General features: G+C 43.7%; 1 protein-coding gene across 1 annotated transcript; it reads right to left on the bottom strand.

Annotated features, from left to right (window-relative positions):
- Positions 1 to 4,708: 4,708 nt before the first annotated feature.
- On the bottom strand, positions 4,709 to 22,939 carry LOC131282715 (mucin-19). The gene is made up of 10 exons (XM_058312247.1): positions 22,419 to 22,939; positions 21,400 to 21,561; positions 14,017 to 14,341; positions 13,508 to 13,940; positions 13,299 to 13,447; positions 13,081 to 13,221; positions 11,773 to 11,805; positions 10,951 to 11,619; positions 8,211 to 9,206; positions 4,709 to 5,607 (listed from the first exon to the last, which is right to left on the bottom strand). The coding sequence occupies exons 1-10, from the start codon at positions 22,433 to 22,435 to the stop codon at positions 4,792 to 4,794; spliced, it is 3,741 nt and encodes a 1,246-aa protein (XP_058168230.1). The 5' UTR covers positions 22,436 to 22,939; the 3' UTR covers positions 4,709 to 4,791.
- Positions 22,940 to 24,728: the final 1,789 nt, after the last annotated feature.

The following is a 24,728-nucleotide window of genomic DNA, read 5'->3' as shown; positions in this document are numbered from 1 at the left end:
TTGTCATTGAAAAGACTGTATTGTTTTACCGAAATATGTCCAATTTTAATTCATAAAAAATGCTTTGAATATTACAGCTAATACCATAGTATATGCTTTATAGTGTATCCTTCGCCTGCTTTGTCTTTTCTTTCCTCTGCTCTTTCTGCTGAGCCTGTTTTCGCCGTCTAAGTCTTGCTTTTTCGATTCCCTCCAGTTCCGCTTTGTTTATTTTGTAGAAACAGAATAAAATCACTACATTTACCTGATTATATTGACCAAAAACGGAATAAAACTAAAATATACTCGTTCCTTTCTTTTGTGTGTTACTTGTGAAAAAATCTATGGCTACTATAGGAACAACTCTGGTTTTTGTGCCTATAGTGGCTCTATGGTGAAAACTATAAACATATAATAAAATTATGCTAAAATGCACTAAGTTCATGTAAATCAATTATATTGGAGTATGTAAGTAGCGAAATAATATGGTTTTAATGATTTTGTAGTGATTTATAGCCTTAAGAAAATCATGATATTCGTTATAGATTCTTAAGGAATGTAGCATGTTGTGACAACCTGTTTAAAAAATATGAATTTTGGCGCTTCTGTATTACGGAATGGGATGGTTCATCTTTTGAACACTCCGCAGAAGATCAAAGAACATTTCATAGAAGAACAAATAACTTCATTGTATATATATCGGCGTAGAGCTAGGATTTTATTCCACTACAACCACTATTGGTACTAGCTCCACTATGGGTGCACTTACCCTATACATATTGTTTTTCTGCTATTAATTTAACGGAAATTGAAATAAACGCATGTTCAAAATTGACTCACATTGAAGTAGTTTATACTGAACAGTTTTTGTATACATATTGTTTTTCTGCAGTTAATTTAACGGAAATAGAAATAAACACATGTCCAAAATTGACTCATATTGAAGGAGGGTCTTTCACAAAATTGGAGCGACTTAATAAAGTAAGTTGCAACAAAAACCGTTCCAATTGAGTGCTAATAAAACAACTATTGAATCATTCATTCTTCATATTACAGCTCGATTTAAGCTACAACGGACTAACGAAAGTTCCCAACAACATGGTCCACTGGGACAGGATCGAGCTAGGAGTGAACCTTCAAGGCAATCCCTTCAACTGTGACTGCTCAATGCAATGGTTTTTGGATGGGGTGATCCGGCCAATGTTACCCCATCGAGAGTTGCATACACTCTTTCCAGAACTTCGTTGTACCCAACCGTCCGTCTACAAGAACCAGCAGATGGTGCGTCTGACAATGTACAACAATATACTATGTCGAAGGGCTCGCCAGATAAGTGTGGTCGGTATGGTAAACGCTGATCGGGACGAAGAGGATCATTTCGTTGAAGAAATTGTTTTGACCTGTTTGCTGGTCGCCATTATAATAACAACTTACTATTTAATCTATTTGCGAACTAAACGAGGATATAGATGCTGTCCGAAGCGATCGTCATATGTTTATGGTGACTGAGATCAAATGGTTCACAGTTACCGTCGATATTGTATCCCTCGGCAAAGACGATTCTTGAGAAATAACTTGACAAGCTATAAAAATTGACTGCCAACAAGAAGTTTCAGGATATGTATTTCGCAACTAGCATAGGTCTCCCTCGGACCGCGAATGCGCAGGCAAAAATCGATTAGGTCGACAAGTTTCGTTTTGATTCACTGTCCTCCACCTTTGCTCGATGCATCGTTCGTGTTCTGTATTCAGCAGTGTTGCTCGGAAAAGTGTTCATCTCGGATTTCAACCGGATCAGGTTGAATCTGGTTGAAACCGAACCTATGCTAGTTGCGTACTGCGCTATAATATCAACTGCTACGATTCCGATTTCAACTGACAAAGTTATAATAAACATGATCACGTTATAAAACCAACAATGCAATTGGGATATCATGTGCTGCAGTTAGAAATAATGCTGCTGCTGTTATGATATCATCTGAAAATCCCTGTAATCTGCCAAACGACCAAAAGAAACTCCTCATTGCCAAATTGTTCTGTAGAAGAGTTCTATTTATATATAAAGGACCTTATTGTAATCAATCACTACATGCGGTAGATCGAATAGTAATGAAGACACCTGAAAACGAACGGATTTTCTGGCCTAACGGATGATTTCAGTGTACTTAAAATATACAATCACCTTCACTCATGTGAAGATTATTCTAGAATAGTCACAGTTTCAAGTAGTGATACTCCAAATAAAATTATAGTTTTACTATCGGATTGTGCACCACGCGATGCCAAACACTATGATTGGTTTCTAATATGCTTTGTCTTTTTATTCTTCATTCAACATCAGGTTTTTCATATATAGTATCTGTCTACCATCTAGGCCATCCCATGAACAAGTATTGAACACCTTTGTCGCACTGAGCTCCCATGCAATTCCTGCCCTGCCCCTTTCTGAAACAGCATCTACTGAAACGATTTTCCAACTGCTTTAACATTGTATTTTTGTTGTTACTTCTGTTGTGCTCGCCTCGTGACTTAAAATGAATCCTCGTATCTATCATTTCAATAATCTTTTTCGTACTCCCTCTCCCTCTCAACTGTGGAGGTGTTGAGCAAAATGCCATTTGTAAAATTAGTTGTGGTTGGTTTCGCAAATGTTTTTTTAAGAATGTAAAGGTAAAATTGGGTAAATAGCGGTAATGCAAATCAATAAGGTCTGTTATAGTGTAGTGATAATTTTTTACCGTTCCATAAACGCATCCTACTTGCCAACTTCGCACAACGGGGTGTAATTTATGACTCTCCAACTCGATATTTATGATTTGCTTTAAAGTTTTACCCTTTTCCGTAAGCCGGTTGTTTATGTGATGAGTTCAAATTGCATTGCTCCATATGTTTGTTGATTTGGATAATTTTATGCGCTTAATTAATTGATATCAACGTTTCTTAAAACAACATTACGCTTTGTTCTGGCTTACATCGGGTCAAGATTATATCATGTGTCACATTTAACTGATGCTTATTATTTCCGTTCTCATCGGAGAGCATTCATTCCTGATACGAGATTGGTTTTGGTTGTATTATGCAAGGTTGATAATTTTTTTTATTACAATCGTTCCTTTCTTAGCTAAAATTTATATCCATTCCTCCGATTCCCCGTTTCGTCCAGCATCATGCAGTGAGATGCATACCAAAAAACACGAGCCATTATTATGTGCACTGCTCGCCTCGCCCCATTGGTCATTCTTTACTCTAGCCGAGTTGATTATAAAACGTAACATATTATCAGCATTTAAAAACTTTAAAACCTCGTTTGCGCGAGAAGTAAAATCCCGAAGCCGAATATGGCGTAGAAAGCGACAAGCGACTATCTACCACCCAACGATAATCGGCTTGGAATCGTGATGTGAGTAAAAGTCAAGAGAGCAAACTCGGTGTGTCCAGTGGTTCATAAATAATTACATACGCTTAAGAATACCATAGTTTGAGCAGCGTACCGTGTTTTCCGCATTTCCATGCTTTCGATTGGCAAATTATTTTGTAAAACAAACAAAAAAACACTAACTTTTCCTCCATACACTTTGACTATTAATCTTACGTGTTATCACTTTAGCGCAGTTTTCTTAATTTGATTACGGCATACGGTTGGTCGTTTGCGAACCGGCCGTCCATTAGATATATGTTCAATATTTGGTTTATCTATCATAGTACGATTGATCGTCTGCTGGTTCCAATTGGTTATTTATAATCGTTTTAAACCGCTACACGCTCGGGGAAGTAGAAAGTTCATTTGCCATCAACGCCCATCGGGGGTTGGGTCCGGGAGACAAAAGTGGCTTGCAAATGCGGTCGGATCCTCGGTAGGAGGATTTGCACGCAACTACAAAATGGTATCTTCACCATTCAGTGTGATTATCTAGTTCTCTGTGCTAGTTTTTATTGGTGTACGCTGTAGTTCCACACTTTTTTGTTATGGAAAAACTTAGATAAATTAAAAGCAAAATTATCGCAATACCTCGTATGCTTAACTGTTAACGTGAAGACGATACATACGGGGTTTTCTCGGGGTTCCATACCGATGTATGCGTTAGCCATCTTTAACCATCGATTAACTGTACATCCTTGAGCGTTATTGGTTCATTTGTTGGCGTTCCCACATATTCTTTTATACACACTACGCACGTTATTAGCTAGAACGAATTATGCGTAATATTCTTTGTGCTTTTTGTGACTCATGTTTATATTGGATTTGTTTATTTGGTTGGCGCTTGCACATAACGCGCGTATTGCCATTGATGCATTACTTTCACCGAATAACTGTACTGCCTCGCTTCACGCTCTATCAAGTATGAGTATGCATTTGCGTTAATATACGTTGTTCACTGCTTTTCTAATCGTTATACGATCGCGCTTTAGACTACTTTATTCCAAACATTTTTTTTTTAATTTAGATACGCTTTTGCTGATATTGGAACTCTGTAAATTATAGCGTCTCGAGCAACTGGCAAACCGAAAACACACAAGGAAAACTGTCTGAAACGTTAAATTACGTAGTACACAAAGGGGGGGAAATTGGCTCCACTATGCTGTATGATAACCGACCTAAAGATAATATGGCCTAAGCATTGACTCAACTTTATCGCTCTTATTTTCTTTACTGCTGATGATTGGTTTGATTTGATTTGGACTTTTCCGATACATAGTGTATTTTCGCTAATTCTATTCTACTCCGTACGCCAGCTAATAATGTTCCGTTATCGATCGACTGATACCAACTCTTCCGTATACGATTGCTGTGACCCTAAAGTGAATCATTAATCAATCGAACGTGGTCCAGTTGCTGAAGGACGGTCTCGACCCAGACGAGGGCCGACCGATGGCAGCATTTTCCAGGAGCTCCGTCCCAATACTACTGCCGGCGACTGCGCTTGTTGACATGGCGAGCCGGCTGCTGCTACAGCTTCCCCCCGTTCCATTGAGTCCCGCGGAACCCTGTTGATGGTTGGGAAGATTGAACGATCCCGTATGGTGATGCTGAATGCCCTTGCTGCCCGTGCTACCACCGTTCATGTGCAGTGCATTCGCCCTCGCAGTGCTTCCACCGTCCAACAGGGAGAACTTATCTAGACCATAGTTTCGCAGCAGCTCGAAGTCGTCCGACGTGTTGCTAGCGCGCGGACCGGCACCAGTACCAGCACCAGCGGCGGTGCCGATTCCCGTCCCTTGCCGTGCCGACGGATGGTGATGTTGGTGCGAAGCAGAATGATGACGGTGCGGGGAGACGTTTTGTTGGTAAAGGGGCGTGAAGTAGGGATAAACTGGATTATTAACACCGAGGCTGTTTGTGGGAAACGAAACGGTGGGTACCGTGACCCCGCGTGATGCAGTGGCGGCCAAGCCAGACGAAGAATAGCTGGAGGTGGTTAGTGCGGAGCTGGAAGTGTCATGCACTGTCACGCCGGCACCACCGCCTTTCGGGCCGCCGATCGGTTTGGCCCGTTCATTGAGCGGATCGAAGTCCTCCAGCTCGAAGCTGGAGTTGTTGGTCGTGTCCAGCGTGATTAGGTCTAGGGAATCATCGGTCGCCGTGGGAGGTGGTGTGCTGCCGTGGTCGGGTGTATCACCGTTTGCGGACTGCGGAATACATCGGTTAGGAGGGGGGAGGCGGCGTGAGAAGATGGTGGCATTGGAGCATATTTTAACCGGTGGCGATCAAAAGGGAGATCCAAACTAAATCGAAACACATCACTCCAACACGAGACCAAAATTGCTTCTGTCACCCGATAAATACGGACTTCAACGAAGCCTAACGAGCAAGCGACATTCCCCACGAGAGAGAGAGAGAGACAATTGAAATAGGTATTACTTGTAAGCGGAAAGTCAAAACTTCAGCACTCATCGGACCAAATACGTCAGGACAATAGCCAAATTACTAGTAGCTTAAGGTATATGATAGCCAAATCGTGCCAATCGGAAACCAGTATAAAAAAAACTTAGCTGCATGCGAAAAAAAGAAAACGTTGTTTGTGAGTTATGCATTAATAAAATAACACCCAAGAAGTACATTGTATAAAAGTAAAACATAATCCACAAGAAGGGACAATAACAAAGTAAGTAAAGCATATTAAGGGAGGAATAAATACAGAAGTGTTTAAGAGAATATATTTTAAATAATGAACAACGTTAACGCCAGAAGGAAGGAAAAATTAAACGAAAGCAAAAAGGCATTCAAGCAACGAAATTTTACACTACACGAGATATTTGCTACAACGGCATGAAGACAGCGAGCACGAGAGTGGGTTTGATGATGCGTGATGCGACCTGTATGAAATAAGCGCAAGCAACCGGACGGAGAACACTCAGAAGCGAAAACTTATCGTTTGTGCGAATGGAAGTGAAGATTGCCACAAATTAAATTTGGCGAAAGAAATGAACGATTCGTATGAGTTTCGGGACTACATTTGCCATTCATTTGCTACCGATGGCAACGATGATGATGATGATGAAAAAAGGTGGACATGATCGATGGATGGCAGTAGCATCTTGTGTGATGATGAGGTGATGCACATAGCTTTGAATGGGAAAATTATACACAAAACGGTGCGCCCCCATTTACACACAGGCACCAAAATAGATGTATATGAAGCCCACGAGTGAACAAACAAGAAAACACTCAATGAACGGACACCAAAAGAAGATTGTTGCAAACTTTGGCTCTTACTCAACACGTCTGCAGTTGCGCGACATTCTCGAAGGCCTGAAGGCACTCCCCCGTTGCCAGCTGCCGGTTTCGCCCGTTGGTTGCGCCTTTCACAACACCGGAACGGGTTGGTAGCGAGGGGATGTAGGAACAGGAAATATCGCGGGGACTAGTGTGTGTGTGTATGTGTCTGTTTCTTGTTGTGTTTGAGGGCATGGCAGTCGTACACTGTTTTCTCGGCTTTCTCGCATTCCACCATTTGCAACGGATCATCATCTTTGCTCGCCATCCTTGGAAAAAAGGAGCTTTTCGCGTAAACGGCCGAACGCTATGAGAGAATCGAGCCCACGGAAACGAAAATCTCGGAAAAGCCGGGACTGGTCAGCAGCTGGTCGGTGCTCCTTTCATACGTCCTGATTGGACACCGATTGCATGCTAAGCTTACGTTCGATCTTAACAACCCGCGGCTAGTTGAGGCACAGAAGAACGACGGGTTTTGGCAGCGTCATCGAGAGGACAAAGCGCGCACGCCGACGAAATGCGGGAGAGCAGAACCGGTCGAACGGGGCGTATTTTCGAGGGTTTGTGTTAATAGTGTTAAAGGTTGCAGGTTGGAGTGTAACATAGAAATAAAAGAGCATTGGAAGGTTGGGGGAGAATAATTTTAAATGTATTAATATCTGTGGGTTATTTTGATCCTATTTTAAACAGACGCTAATTGTACCGACAAAAGTGCATACACTAATCATACCGTGTGCGTCAATTTGGCGCACGTGGTGGAACTAAAACCGTTTATAACGTTTTTCTAATGACAATACTTTCAGCAGAGAGATGAAAGGATAATGGAGAAATTTTACAAGTATCAAAAGGCGGTTGTCGTAACTTCTTCACATGAAAAACTACAAACACCTCTTAAATTCCGTTTGAAAATAGATAACAACGATTCAAATAGGCCAAATGGACACACACGCATATTAATAGGTATATCCTACCTAGCTCTAAGAAATAAGGGATTTCACCATGTTTTTAAAATATGCATAATATACAAATTGTCAAGATTAAGAAAACTTTTTTTCTGCTCTTTAATATATCAAACCGTTAGAGAGATATTACAAAATAAAGACCGAAATACCATCAAATTGACGCACCGGTATAATAAGCGTTAAGGAAACTTATCCCCGATACTAGGAAAGGCGAAGGTATTTATGGGACAGTTGAAAATAATTTCATACACAAACCCGAACTAAAGGCAGCCGAATGTGACGATTTAAATGATATTTTCGATATTAATCAAAACTCGCGGGCGGAAAAGCGCCCACCCACTAAAAGGACAGATGGGGGCACATTTTCACAGGCCGAAGCAATATCAGATTTGAGGCGAAATTAACAAAACGCAAAAAGACTATTGGAAAATCGGAACAGTACAATCCACAAGGAGTGTAAAAAAAACGACGATTTACGACATCGCGAAAAGGTGAAGCGCACAATAGAGTAGAAGAAAGCAGTGGATCGTGTGGTACAGGGCAAGTTTCATTACCTCTTTGCGGAAGGTGGGCTTCGGGGCAAGCGGTGGCCGCTGCGGTGGCTGGGGCGCTTGCGCCTTCGGTGGATGTGGCAAGGTATAAGCATGCTGTGGCTGTGGCGGCGCCGGTGCCGACGTGGTAGCGGCGGAGGCCGCCGGCCCGACCGACGGAGGCATTATATGCGGTTGCTGGTTGTGGTGGTGGTGGTTGCTTTGTTTTGTCCCATGATCAAACGTCATGGACACGCTGGTGGTGGTGGTGGTGGTTACCACGTGTGCACCACCATTCGTTGATGCTTTGGCCGCCGATGCTGCCACCGCCGGCGCCGTCGTCGTCGTCGTGGTCGTTGTGAGCGTAAGCAGCTGATCGTCGTCCTCGTCATTAAGAGGAAGCAACACATCCTCCTCCTTACGTCGGCCAGCCGTTCCGAGCGCACTAGTAGCTTTAAGCGGAGGCGGTGGCGGGGGAGAAGGAAGCGGTGGAGACTGGTCTATGCTCGAGGGCGAGGCGAAGGTGGCGGACTTTGGCTTCGGTTGGAGAGGTACAAAGTTGTTGTAGGTACGATACGGGGACGAACTCGACGAGGAAGACGATGGAGGGGACATTGGCGGTGGTGAGATTTGGATCGCAGCCAGTGCGTCGGCCGCGGACTGGAAGCGTCGTGGCGGTATCGGCGGGCAGGGTGCATCCGGGGAGAGATCGAAGTTCGCCTGATCGCCATCGCCGGAGAGCCCGTTTAGCTCTCCGTTATTGTTGCAACTGCCGTACGCACGCACTCCGGCCGTGGCAGCTCTCGACGACGAGCTGCTGCCACCACCCCGATCCAGCTCCAGGCTGAGCAGGGGATGGGAGGCAGACGATGGCGCTGGTGGGCCCACCGATTCCTGTATCCGCGGCAACGCGGTACCACCGTTCGAGCCGGGCGGACTGACCGGTGCTCCCGCACGGGACGATGGTCTGCTGCCGCCCGAGTTGCTGCCACCACCGTCGACACTGTTCGATGGTTTAAGCTGACCACAGGACCACAGGGCGACATACACGTTACAGATACACATACACGCGGAGTGGAACGCACGGCCACAGGTGAGAGTGAGAAATGTGTCGAGAAAAGAAAGAATGCATGAAACAGACGTGCAGGATTTTGCACAGTTAGGCTAGAGGAGAAGAAACATGGTAATGCATTGGGCTCTCCCAAGGATTCGTTCGAGGCACTTTTCAGTATGATGGAATGAACGATGGAATTGATTCTTGTTAACACGATCCAACCAACCGGGGGAAAAAATGAAAGAAAGTAACAGTAGCGCCAAACACACAGTTTTGAGAGGGAAGAAAGTACCCGTAAGAAAGGATAACAAAAGACAGTACGATGTTCTGTAAAACTATGAGCAATTTTAAATAGCACCAATTAGAGTACACCCGACCATGATGGAGCTATGATGGAGCGTCCCCAGGCCACACGATGTCGATGAGTTAATATACAAATGAAAGTCAGTTTAACACACGTTAATCAATCAAATGAACAAAATCTCAGCACAGGACAGTTTGAGATACACAGTAAGGAAAAATCTAATTTATCGCATCTGTTTCATCAATAAGCAAATGGAAAGGCTTACAATCGTTGCCACTTGTCTTTGCCTCTAACCCACCCATGATTGGAATAGTGCATCAACTATTGTCTCTAACGCGCCTGACTTTGTCTTTAACTTATCAACATTCGTTCCGTGTTCATCTAGGTTTGTCTCCTGATTTCAATTTTGAATTTATGAATTTTGAGGAAAAGTTTTTTGAATAAATTTAAATATCAAGCTTGTTGTTTGTACTAAGATCCATTCAATAGAGCTGCCGAGAAAAAGGAAATTATGCAAAATTATTAATTACAGTATAAGTTTGGTCAAAACTCTGATCAAAATTTGAAAAAATATACGGTAACGATTGTAAACAAGTGACGTTTCGCAGTTATACGAAAATATATAGAAAATACGTCGATATCGCCAAATTCACCGCTCTTTGAATCAGTAAAAATTCATGATAATAGGCACAAGTTAGTTTAAATACAAAACCCACAGTTATTTTATTTTCCCGTTTTTGGCGACAGACAAAAGAAGATGACTACGAGACAAAACCAGATACTTTAGAGACAGAAACTGATGAGCTATTTCAAAACCCGGTACCTAACTTAGAGACAACACCCCACCTGCTTTCAAGATAAAGTTGAATGACCCCTCCGCAAATAAAGTTTCCGTCCCAAAATACAATCTCTACCCAAACTCTACCACACGGCAAAGGCAATATCACACTGATCGTTGGCGTTATAACTGTGTTAATCATCAGTACATGCCACAACGCTCGCCGTTCGCAAAAACTCCACACTTCGCTGGTTGGTTATTGTTGGATGCGGCTCAAGTCTTGTCATTTCAAAATGTGCAACACAAAATGTAACCGATAAAAAATCATACTGCAGATAAAAGGTGGCAAGTCACAAAACTAACTAAATCAAAAACTGGAAAACATACCATGGCCAACTACTGGCTGCTTGTGTGCTTTATAATTCTTTTTTTCCAAACGCGCGCAAAGATTACGAGAAAGTGCGCTCGCTTTCATCAAAGCGACTTTCCAGGTCACCATTTCACCGCCGTTTTCGCTTGCGGGAGGCATAAAAGCACGCCCATTCAAAGCACGGCGCAGTCATGCAGCGCACCAGAGATACGCAAAACCAATAAATAACACTGGAAATGGAGCATGCATCGTACTTACATTCCGGTTCACGGCCGGTGACTTGAACAGCGTCAGGTGGTGCTGCATCTCCTGCCACAGGTTCATCTCCGACGAGGAGTTCGAGCTGGTCGGGCTAAGCGTGGGACTCCGGATGTCGCTCGCGCTACTGCTGGCCATCGTGGCCGCACTGTTGTAGTTATTGTTATTGCTGCCACCGTGAGCGTTTCCGTGGCCATAGTTGAGGTTATTGTTCATCATCATCATGTGGCTGGTGCTGCCAGCAGCACTGCTTGCACTGTGCGTCATCGCGGCCGATGCAGTGTGATAGCCGGCACTACTACTGTTGCCGGCACTGCCCCCTCCTCCGCCGTTCGTTTGCGGCAGGGACGCGTGATGCTGATGGTGATGGCTCCCGCCCAGCAGGATATGTGGTGAGTTGTGCAGCGATGTCGACGACGGCGTTAGCATCTGATGCGGATGATGGTGGTGTGTGTGGTACACGTCGTCCGGGAGGGCGATCGTCTGTGGACGCTTGTTGAATACCGGTGAGTTCGGGGCCGACTGGTGATGCCCTCCGCTAACGTCGTACTGATGGTGCAGGTGTAAGCTACTGCTACTGTCCAGCTTCGTCTTCGGTGGGGTCGTTTCGCGGAACTTGGACCGTAAACCTTTGTACGCCGTCTTGACACCTTTGCCGCCTTCTTTCACCTTAAAAAAAAGAAACCATATTAGTGTGAAAGCCTTTGTTGGGTAAACGCTAATCTGTTAATCTTATTATTTACGATTAAAAATCAGGTAAACAAGCATTAATTACATGCTAGAACCGATCACTGAATCTTTTCTCTAGCAAATCCCACTCACCGATTTGACCGCCGATCGAACAGCCGGATTAGTCTAATGAAGCAGCAGCAATCAATCCGCAACAACAGCGTGTGGGTAATAAAACGGGAACAAACGCAACAAACAACAGTACCACAGCATTGGGCAGGCAACGGGAGACAGCAGCAGCGGAAACGCCACGTGCGCCGAATTTTTACCGGAAACCGGAAAGAAGCAGAAAGGGACACACAGTCACACCACACGTAATCACCAACCATTACCGCGACGAGGCACACCGAAGCGCGTTCCGTGGCGTTCACACATCACCCGAAACCAGATTGAATCACATTTTTTGCCAGGAGGAGGAGGCACGCCGGACAAACAAATGAGCAACATGCACGGGTCGTGGCCATCGTGATGAGGGTTCCCCCGGGCCGGGCGGATGGTTTCGGAGTATGATGATGCATGAGATGCAGTTGAAAGATGACCCACGACGGAAGCACGATGATGATGGTATGTATCGAAAAGTGTTTGAAAGGGAAGATGAAGAGAAAGAGAAGAAAAGAAATTTAGATAGAGAAATAATGAACAATGGTACGTACGAGTGAACGATATTGATGGATGGAAAAGGTAACGATCGTTTGATGAGTGGAAAGTGTCGCGAAGTTTATGTTAAAACATTTTAGTAATAGCATATTTAAAACCAATCCAAAGAAAATGCACCAAATGAAAACCAAGCATATTTTCGAATCTAACTCACAGTGTTCTTTATTCGGAGCCAAAATAAATTAAATATCATCTACGACGAAGTCAACTTAATAAGCAAAAGAACCTATAATTTAATGGCCTATGTTATTGTTTAAGTTGCTTTGGAGGGAATTGAGAGAATTTTTTGATAAAATTATCGTAATTTACTTGTCAATGTCCATGAATGAGGAATGTCCGATTCTATTATAAAGTGTAATGTTTACTATAAACTTTGCGATGCGATAACCCACTGGGTTGAAAGAACGGGGACGAAATCGAAATCACAATCGACAACGTTAGATGTTTCCGGGGTCAGCCTTTCTGTTGTTCATTCTACTCAATCTTAATGAACCGAACGCATTTACAGTGATGCAAGAAAAGTGTGCAATACTCTAAATCTCATCCAACGAGAAACCACCCGTTGTAGGTGAGGAAAGGTAAAAACAAAACAAAACAGATGACAAAGAAACGTGAAAGAACCGAGCAATGGAATGTGCATTCAAAAGACAAGGGTGAAGGGATAGGGGTAGGAACACAGCTCATTCAAGAAAGGAAGGAAAGTGGAGTGTTTGGAATGAATCCCTACGCTACTAACGACACTACCTTATCCTTGAAGTTCTTCAACAGATCCTTGTACTGTTTCGTCTTTCGGCCCGACTTTTCCGCGTACCGGAAGTATTCCACCTCGAACTCGTCCGAAAAGCCCTGCCCGGTGTTCAGCATGTCCAGGCGTTCTTCAATAAACTGCAAGAAATAAGGAGTGCGTTACTTGAGAAGGAACCTATTGCGGCGTGAAGCGGCGAAAGGGGATTTTTACGGACCTGCTGAAAGATTTGAAGGTCCAGTATTTTTTCCAGGAAGGGCCGCAAATGCGACGGCCGGGACTCGATGAACGTTTCGGGGTCGAAGGTTATTTTATCGTTAAACTTTACCGCATCGCGGTAACCGCCAATTAATTGCACTAGAATACCTAAAAGTAAGCGAAACGATGAGTTGTGGTACGAGATTCACCAAAAAGATCCGATCGTACCTAGAAATATCTTTGAAACCCGGTCGCCCCGATGGTCGGCCTGGTTGGACAGCTGCTTCTTGAGCGATCCGACCAGCTCCTGGGGCATACTCTTCACGTCGTCGAACGGCGTTTCGAGCGTTCGCTTATCACAGTTCAGGATGACGACCTCGCCGATCTCCTCCCGGCGCAGCGTCTCGTAGACCGCCTCCGGCACGCCGATCAGGAACGGCATCGGCGCCGCCAGGATGTCCTTCATCTGCATCGGCAGCACCGGTATGAAGATGTGCTGCCAGACCATCGGGTATAGGAAAGCGTTGGCCGCCTGGACGCACGAGGACAGTATTTCTAGCCGCCGGGACACGAAGATGATGCGCCGCTCTGCCAGCATCGCGGCGAATATTCCTATCATGAACTTCGGCTCCACAAAGTTGTAGTACTGGTTGAGATTGTGCTGAAAGGAAAGAGGCCAGAAAGAAGTGCATTACTACAGGCGCCACTCACTCCCGGCGTTGGATGCGGTCACTTACGTTCTCCGGAATACTGGGCAGCTGGAACTGCTGTGGCCGTTGGAACAGGAACGTTTGCGAGGCCCGATCGTAGTGCAGCTTCAGACAGGCACCCGGCTCCGGTACGCCCTTGTTGTACGACTCGGCAAGGAACGATTGGAACTCGTTCGAGCGGTTCTTCTTGATTTCGGCCAGCACGTTGAGGAAGCGCATGAACGTATCGTGCCAGGGCAGGTACGTGATGATCACCATTGCTGTGGGTGATTTCGGGTCGTGCCGACAGAAGCCGAATCGCCATTTTGAGTCGATGTTTGTCAGGACGAACGAGTGTACCTGAATGGTTCGGCTTTGAAAAGAAAATCAGGAAACAACAGTTTAATTAGAAAGCGATTATAAATAAAATATTGAATTTATATAAATCCAACGGATGATGTTTTCCACATCAACTAGCTACCTTTTTTATCCTCATATTTTGTTTAGAAAAGAGCAGTGGTATTATACACCTAAATTAGATTTTTTGTGCCAATTTCTTGGGCCCCATTAGTTGGGAATAATCTATTCCCGTGGGTTTTTAAATGAAAATATCAAGTGAAATATCAAAACTAGAGCGCACTAGAAGTAATATATAAAAGTGAATGTGAAAGAATTGACCAAACGTTTGAAAAACCAAAATCTAAGGATCTATGAAACAATGAAAAATATGAAATATGAAATATGAAAAAATTTAACTTGAATAGATATGATGGTTATTTCATTACAAAGGTATACATAAATAAGATTTTTAACATTCTATAATTACATCTTTGAATGCAAGGAAACCCATTTGTTCCAACACAAGAACTCTTCTTACAGAATCAAGAATATACGATAATATACACCAAATTAATTAAAATACGTAGTAAAGGTTTAGGTGGAAAATATTCGATTAGATTATAAAAAATTGTATCTACATTGGTAGGGTTTAGCGTAATAAAAATTAAACTATTTTAAGCGTCAATTATTAATTGTTGATCTGGCCAACACTGTAAAATAATAACATAAAAATATAGATTTTGTGGTTTTTATTAGCTTTAAAACATCCACATTCGTTCTTCCCGAGTCGTGCGTAAAAGTGTCACTAAACACTTTCCTTTTCCACACATACTAAAAATGTCCGATTATCATTTTCAATTGTTTGTTGCAACCACGTTATGATGCTTTTTGTTGCGGTTGAACCAACGAGTTCTGGGCTCGCGTATCGTTCAATCGCATGGCGTCGTCTAATGTTGATAAGAAGCCCAGCCCATAATGTCTCCCGCGAGAATACTATGCACGATAGCGTGTTGATGAGGTTTACAAACGCCCTTGAATTTGATGGACGCATACGTATTGTTAGTAGAAGAACAGAAACTACCGTGGCTGGATGACTCATAGATTGATTGCGATAATGAACCCTTGTCAAAAAGCGCTAGAAAATTGAATTGATCCATAAAACACCAGCGATTTCAATTAACAAAAACGGTTTATATGAAATGAAGTGTGTCTTGATGTTTGATTTTGTAAGAGTTTTGACCACTAATGACAAGATAATATCCAAGCTTTCATTTCTCTTCCCAACAGTCAAAGTTATTCGTTCAAACCGGTGTCATTTCCGGTAGATCGAAACCAATTCCACGAGGAAAGGTCAGTAAGATACGCGCCGATAGTTCGGGGCGGAGGGAAAACCCTCAATTTGCTACCCCAACAAGCAGCAGCCGGGATGGGACGGTCAGGAACTGGTTGTGCCTGCTGCGAGCACATTTCACAACTCATCGGTCCCACCATCGGAATGGAGCGGCCGCGGTCAGCTGAGGGTCAGGTATAAAGCGGATCGCGGGGGTAGGCTGTTTCGAGTTGGTTACGTAAAATGTACGAACCACTTGTTGCGGCGACCCGTGGCCACACGTCCGCCATTGAAAACCTACACCCTCCTGTTGCGGCTCCCTCCTTTCGACGGTTCGACGTGGAGTGTCGTTTCTGTCCAGAAACGGTGGAAGCAACGGGGCTTGGGGGGTTGACTGGCAAGCTGATGAGTAATTAATTGATTAAGTATAAGCACCACGAGCAGTGACCATAAGGAAGGGGAATCGATGTGCGGAAATGTTTGCTGCCAACCAAAATAAAAAAAAACTTAAGTTTGCAAAAAACATCCAATGATCGTAGTGAAAGGCAGGAAAGTTTAAAAATCAATTAAAACATTTCCATAAACAAACAAAAATATAATAAGATAAACAATATTTCACACCAAAAATAAAACATTGCATGTTAGAGCAGGGGTAGGCATACACTTTCTAAAAAGGGCCAGATGATTAACATTAGAACTAGTTAAAATGACTGGTCCAGAACTTTTTCAATTACATTTCTTTTTTAACGTAACACAATTCTACGAAATATTAATGCATGACTTTCACATATCCAATGGAATGTTTATTTTATGTATTCAAGATTGATTTTTTTTTTTCAATTGAACATAACATCGCGGTAATTCTAGTGTTGAAAGGAAACCGAATCAAACGATGATTTAATGTTTTCAAAGAAGTACCCTTTTAAATGAAGTATCTGCTTTCCAAATAGTAAAGCAATATAAAAGTGCCAAAAGATAAAATATTTGAAATTTATCTTTAAACTTGACAGGATGACAGGAACAATTTTAATCTTCATTTTTGGCAAGAAAATAAACTTGACGGGATTAATAAAAAATGAGATGGAATTTTTGTATGAAGCACCAACATTTTTCGATTTTACGGGCCATACTTTGCCGACCTCTGTGCTAGAGGATAAAATAGATAAAAACTATCGCCATTATTGGCGTTCCGTTCATAGTTTATGTAAACATCCAGCACTGTGACTAACTGGACAACACCGTCCACTAACAACAACTGTATCGCCACCGACAGAAGCAACAGCTTGATTTCGGCCACGAATAGCAAACACGCGCCTCTGCGGGGCGATGAGTCATGCCGTGGCCGACGCAGCCCACGGAGCGCGCTTGGTTCCCGGTATCGAGACCACGTCAGATTTACGACATCGCGTTCTCACTATCGCTGCACGATACCATACCTTCGCCTCGGTCGGGTGAAGGTGAACGGCCGACGGCACAAATCCATCCTCCCCGATATCGTGTGAAGCGGCTATAACGGGGGAGCTAGAGCTTCGGTGGTCGGGAGAACTGTTGAACCTCATTTCCGTTTACCGCCCTGTGGTGGCCGGTAGTTCTTTGTGTCTTGCGCGGAAGCTGACCAGAGAGATCTCGACGGGTTGGTGACGTTCTGACGAGGTGCCGCGAGGTGCAAGGTGACTCAAGGCCTTGTGGATAAATGCTTTCCTCCGTTATAAGTGCGCTCCGGTGATTGAAAGGAAGAACGCACATTCCTCTAGACGCACGCGGCGCACTTCCTGGGGGACGGCGCAATTGCACCTATAGCGACGGCTAGACACAGCGGTATTCGCACGAATATTCCCGCCGTCCAGCGGGAATCCCGCTGGACGACGGGAAACTCCATATGAAAAAAACGGATTTCGTTCCCGATATGTTTAAAAAACGCGAAACTACGACCCGGCGGGAACGGACGCATTTGCTTAACTGAAACGTTTCATGAAAAGTTTCATTCGCTTGCTACAACAACGTCGGTATGGGCAACGTATATGGATGCGGCCGATGTTGTTGGAGAGAAACCAAAATGCGAGTAGTCTTCGACGCAAAATTTTGGAGGAGGAACTCAACAACACCATTCATAAACTTTATATTTGATAATGACTCACAATTCCACTTTTACCTGCCGCCAATTTAGATCACGTAAACAAACTAAAACGTAAACAAAGCTTCACTTTGACAGATCGGACGAATAAGCTCGTTCCCGCTGGATATTTTGTCGAATCTGGGCTACTTTTTCCCGTTCCCGCCACCGGGAATTCCAGGCAAGTTTAAACAGCGGTTATCAGTCGCTTCGGCTAACAAAAGAAGAACCAACGAGGAGCCAATTCCAGTCGCTCAAGACGACATCACCGATGACGCTCAGGCAGCAGCGCGCGCGTCTTCTCGGTTGCTGTCGGAAGTGCACCGTAATTGATGCTGGTTTGGACACGTCGACCAATGACCAGACGCTCAGAGGGAAGTACGCACACAAACCACCGGAAGTGGCGCTCCACTTCACCGTACCACCGCAGCCTTTAATGACAAGGTTCACTGATATACATCATTCTCTGTCTTTTCGTGCCCCGTCCAACGAGGGAAAATGGAAAAAAAAACCCAGATTAGCCATTGCGTCACACTTCGGAGAGCGTATTGCATTCGCAAGAATCGATCAGCTCGTGTGCTCGGGGTCAACAGATTATGAGGGTATCATGTTGTGATACAAACTTCCCGCATGGTTTGTACACCGATCGACCGGAACCGGCCTGCTTGTTCTTTACCATTATTAAACCGATAATTCCTAGTGGCAACCGGGGACGGAACACACCCCGAAAGACACCCTCCCCAAAAAGTCGTAACAAAATTACCAACCGGGAGCCATTCCTCTGGAATTCCATGGTCCCTTTTTCAGCTTTCCGACAGGGCCATCATAGCCAGCACCGATCCATATCAATTTTCCCGTAATCAACACGACCACCAACGAACGATGAATGGCTAACTCCTAATCTTGTTACTGCAACCAATTCGGTATCGTTTGCGTGGTGGATGTAATTCGATAGCCAAACCCAGTTTTGCCCTAGCATGCAGGGGAAGGGTGTGCAGTTGGGCCGACAATGCGGAAGACCCGTGTATCCATGAGCTGGCCAACTGTTGCACGCGAAAAGCGAGGACCGAGTCCTTCCGATTCCAATTTGGCGAGTTTGGACGCGTGGCGTGCAACAACTGGGCCGTAATCGTGTGTCCGTGTGTGTGTGCATCTAACTCTCTCTCTGGCGCCTTGTTGGACACACGCTGGATGAAGTGAAATAGACTCCGGAGTGGATGAAAGTGTCTTGCTCGTTAGGCTTTCGAGTGTGACCTACGCCAACCAAACAACGAACCAAGTTATATGACAATTCCATTACGGTAGCCCAAGAGGATGGGGATGGCGTTGTCATGCCATTGCTTTGCATAATACGTGTCAAATCAAGAGGATAACCCTCCAAGGGGGAAGGGTGGGGGGCGTGTCACTTTCGAGTGATGGAAGGAACGAGACACACACTCCCGATAATAATAGTGCAAACACGTACACGTTACATACACCGCGCAATGTATGCGCCGGCGGTTTGAGGATTTTGATGGGAATTGAGGGTTACGGCACCACCCTTGTCCCCCGGGCCGAAGTAATGGACGGTGGTGACGGTTGGTGACTGATATATGCAAGTGCGCGAAGCCATCCCGCGGACACGCAAACCAAGCGCAACGAGTCGGATCGCGGATGGACGGTTCCAAGGCTAGCGGTTTCGCGTGATTCGCATAGTTTTGTACGACTTTTCTTTTCCCTTTTTTCTTTCATCCACCTTTTGGGACAGGGGATAGATCAATGGGGGGGAACGCTAAGGGGGAGGGAGTGGGAATTCCCTTTCCATGGGAGGAAATGTTTGGTCAGGTGTCCGTCCGGTGGCATTGATATTCGAGTATCATTATTTTGATTTGTTTGGTTGATGCCGCGTAATGCGGGTGTTTTCGACGGAATGTTGATGATGTATGATTATCAATTTTACCAAGCAAGAGAGCAACAATCGTATGTTGTTGGGGAATATCAATTATGACGCGGTAAAAATTTATCACTAAAAGACCCAAAGTAGCGAGAGCTATTTATGTTATATGAATGAATTATAAGTGGACCAATGCTTCCATTATTCTATTGCTTGAAAAAATATACCATTTCATTCATTGCTGTTGAAACAGAACATGGTTTTTCCAGCCATCGGTCAAACACTGCTAGTCGATGAAAAACCATCTCCCCCTCATCTCGAACAGTTTCCGTTGACCTTGACTCACAACGAAAAACGAGTCGTAGTTTCTGCTTGGGCAAGCTTGACTATACTTGAAATTCACTCATTAGTAAGCTTGTTTCTTGTTCGCCTTACCCATGACGAGAAGTTGAAGATTTTTTGGTGGTCACTTCACACTGATATACACTGGGCGAAATAAGAATAGAACCACCATGTTTTTTCTCAGTTCCCATGTTGTGATTGACGTGGTTAAAATTTATTTTTGAAGCGTATTCAGCTCGATCTATTGTCAACACTCATTAATATGAGGTTTTGGTATGTTATTGTTGTTAACTTGGTCATCGAATGCACAAATGCGACGTTCAGCAACAGAAAAAGCGTCTTCTAGAGAAAGCTCCTATGGGAGAGCTCGTCGTAATCAGTTCAGTCTATTTTTTTATGTTTTCGACTACATATTCATTAAAAGTCACATTAATGTTTGCTTTCTGCAAAATGGTAAAGGTCGCCAAGCCATCAGTGTTCAGCAAACTACAGTTCGTTTTATAATCAGATTTTGGAAGAGCGTGCCAAGAGCTGCAGTCGCTTGAAGCTCCAATTCTGTACGAATTGCTACTAAATTAATGAAAAAATCATTTAATAAAAGCTAACAAAAAATTTAACAATGAGTCTCTCAATTGATATATTAAAATATAAATAAATTTAAAAAAATATAAAAATATATAAATAAACGTTTGCATTGAACAAATTGATAAATTTCTAGCAACCTTCTTTTGCAAGCAACATCAAGTGTATGAACATTGGCAACTCTTAAAGGTAGGATCTATTCTAACAATTAAAAAATCACAACGACTAAAAAGCATGCCAACATAAATAATGTTGTCGGCTATGGCTTAAGTTTCCATCAAGTACTGTAACGCCGCCTTAAGGGCCGACTTTTTTTTAATTACTAAACTGATAGAACTTTACGATAACATTTGCTTCATTCATTTAGCTTCGATAATTATTTTGTTATCGATATGTTATTTGATATGTTATTTTTTTTTACAATAAAATGTTTTGTTTTTTGGTTGTGCTATTTTTATTTCGCTCTGTGTAGTTTCTACAAGAATCCCAGTAGAACGGTTCCGCCGTTACTGTGATTGGCAGGCGTAGAAATTCGTAGTCGAAAGAGTGAAGCGATAAAACACGCCACATCGGTGACGGAGGAGGAAGCTTTCGTGATAAGTAACTTCTACTTGCCCACCATGCCATGGGGCGTATAAGTTAGTTTCCAGTCGAAGGTCGAAACATTCGATGACGGAGGATTTTTGTATATGCCAAACAAACCCTGTTAATCATACAATAATTTTTGGAACCGTGGCGTAAGTGTTTTAGGGATTATTCAAGCTAACGAAATAGAATGCGTGACGAGCTACCAGAGAAAAAACCCATGGTGAATGAAAACTCACGCACTTTCCCAGATGCCCGGGCACTTACCTCTCGAAGGCGCACGGGAACGCAAACGCGGGAATGTCAGCTATAACCTTCGCATCCTTGAACGACTCTGGGAAGCTTTCCACGATGTAGCCCGGCGCGGGGTCGTCTGGCTTGCCGGGAGCAATCTCGCACCAAAACTCAAACAGTCGGCTGACATCCTCCCTGGGAAAGCGAAGAAACGAGAAGGTGTAAGAACAAGCGGCCCGTTCGCGTTAATGAGTGGCCAACACGCGAGCCACAACTGCCGAAACCACAAAGGTACGATTCAATGTCCCAAAACAAATTGACAGATTGTTGAGATTAGGCGGGTTTCGATTGGAAGTAATCAAGATAGTTCGTCTAGGATCGCTCTTCGTTTTTCCTTCGATTTTGTTTTTTACGTCTTTTAACGACTTCATAAGATTGTTTGTTGAGGCAGGCTCTCAGAGGGGCACACCTTGTTTTTCCTTAAGCCAGGTGGTTCCCAAGGCGCAGACTTCTTCCAGATGGATCGGAAAAACACCACCACAAACGCAAGGAAAGCGAAGACGGGAAGCTCTTTTAGTGAGTAAAAAGGTCTACAGGGGGGTTTTTCAAGATGATTTCCGGAGGAGCCTCGTAAGAAATTGCCTAGCAAAAAAGTGGTTCTCTCTTCTCCTGGGTTGGTCCTTTGGGGGGACCACAACAGCAGCTGATGTGAGACGTAGGATAACATTGACCACGAGCAAGGAGAGACGATGTTTATCTCTCATGGTCCTCGTTTTGCTCGCCATCTCTCATACTTTTTCCATGCTGGATGCTGGGGAGTAGAGAATCCTTGCTCGTCCTAGATTTTTGCGCTATACGCTCGCTCATTACACACCCTGCCATCCTTGTAACCATTTCGATGAATGAATGGACCTTACACAAGCAAGGACGGAGAACTTTAAAAATCATTTCGTACGCACACATACGATTTACTACGTCAAGATGGAGCTGGTGGATGGAAAAAGATGTTGCCTCGAGTGGGAATTGCAAGTCGTAAGGAAGAGGCTACTTACTTTATTCGGGAGTTCATGTCACTCCGAAGATCCGCGGGATGTCAAGGGTAGTCTGGCTACTACGAGCCTCGTTCACCGTTTGGTAGTAGCGTAGCCTACTAGCACAGCAAACGAGCGCGTACTACTCTCGAGTGCACTGCACACACGCACGTACACGCACAACAAGACACACCTTACCAGCAACAAGACCAGCTTCTAGCAGAATTGATAGCACACAAAACGACGATTCACATCTAATGCATCACGCATTCTTTGAGATGCACTTTGCCTTGGGATTTGCCTTCTTTTTGCAAGACACACCAGGCACAAACACACACACACACACGCACACACTATACACGGACACGAAGCGAATCTATTGCTTCATCAGATTGCACTTATTTTCTTTTCCATCCTCCGAGATGATATGTGAACGTGAAACTATTTTATTATGCTTTTTTTCACACCACTGACAACTCCCTTCCTTCACGGTCAGCAAAGCTGGGGAACCAACATACGAACAACGAGGAAAAACGGGCTAAATCCACATACGCTCCGATGCACAAAGAAACACTAGAAAACACACAAGCGGAATACGGGCCCTTCACAGCACACACATTCTCGGACAAATGCAGTGCAAATTGGTGAATTTGTCCACCATTGATGTTGCTGCTGCAAAGATTTCTGGAAACTGGTAGTCCGAGACATGACAGCTAGCATTGCCAAGGTTACTATATTTACTTTTTGACAGAGGTTACTTTAACAGAGCTTCACAGCCGCTTGTCTGCACTTTGAAATAATGGTTAAAATAGTTTATTTGCTAAAACCTTTATGTTGTTTAACAAAAATCCTTAGAATGAAGGGTTATTTTAAGCAAAACCACTTCATGTGATAACAGTTTTAAAAAATACTGTGCGGGACAGTGTAGCTCTTTCGATTGGCAAGCACAGAACTCACACCCTACATCCTTTTGATCTATTTCAAAAGCATTCAGGCAAGCACATTGAAATGAAATGCTAAATGCTAAATCAACAAATTACTTTTTTCGAAACCAGAGCAAATGATGAGAACCGTTCTTTTGGCAGCTCCTAGTCTTGATTCATTCTTGGAGTTTCCCTCCCATCACTAGTGTCGGGCTTGAAAAAATTACTTCAATCCAGTTTGGATTGAGCATACACTTTCAATGTCAAGTGGACTGTAACTCTTTGGTATAAACACAGTTGTTCCAAGCAACCTCTTCTGGAAATCCAAGAAACTTGATTTGAAATGTCCGTTAGAGTATTTAAATTTGAATTTATTTTGAGATGTTTGTAACAACAATTATAAAACCATACTTAAGAGTTTACGTTGTATCCATAAACTCACGTTTGTTTTTATCCCTATGTTTCCACTCAAAAGCTAGGATTTATGATAGCGAGAATTTATGGCGGATACTTCGTTGTTGAATATACACGCTAGAAACTGATATTTTTCCACTGGTAATTTCAGCCTCCATATTATCTGATGCTCACCTATGTACCAGAAAAGTGCAACGTTGCATGCAAATACCTCCCTATTATTTATCAAAACCGATATTTAATTTTGCATGCGCCTTATTTTGTAAGATTAAAACTACCATCAGGTTACAGCTATCAAGTAACTAATTCTAGACATATGCCAATAGTTCACAAAACTATTTTTAAAAGAATGTTGACTCCTTCGATTATACATCAGATAAACATTCTACTGTGGACTCTCACTCCTATCACGCAATACATAGTTGGAAAAGATCATGTATCGAACATTTCTATGATTTTGCTGAACCGCATTCCCATGAATGATTGCATTCACACACTATGACAACTGTGCCAGCCATTTGTGGCACAAAAAAGTTCAATACTGCCCCTGAGAATTCCCTGCTGTCCTTCAACCGGCTTGAATGCACTTAATTTTTTAATCTATTTGCATTCCCTTCCCTATTGTCCCGGCCACTTCCGTCCCCGGCACTCACCGGTACCGTTCATCGCTTGATTACCATTCGGAAGTGAAGTTTCCACAGTTCGTTCCACGGTAGCAACTGCAACTGCATCCGGAGAAACCTACACGAGGTTCAACTCCATCCCCCTTGCCATTGCAAAAGAGCACCGCCGTATGAATGGCCATGTGACCGTGTATGCGTTGACCTGCATTTCACACACCGTTATGTCATTATTTGATCGTCATCGATTCCGGTTCGCGGGTATCTTCGCGAACGTACCCACGGTTTCGACAAGCTCTATGCCCTTCCGTCCGTTAACCGTAGTTTATCGTCAGTACCGGTCGATGTGGATGTACGTCCGTATCGCGGTTCCG

This window comes from Anopheles ziemanni, chromosome 2, assembly GCF_943734765.1.
Source record: "Anopheles ziemanni chromosome 2, idAnoZiCoDA_A2_x.2, whole genome shotgun sequence".
NCBI classification, from domain to species: Eukaryota; Metazoa; Arthropoda; class Insecta; order Diptera; family Culicidae; genus Anopheles; species Anopheles ziemanni.
The sequence above is the reverse complement of the archived record's forward strand: the minus strand, read 5'-3'. Positions and strand labels throughout refer to the sequence as shown.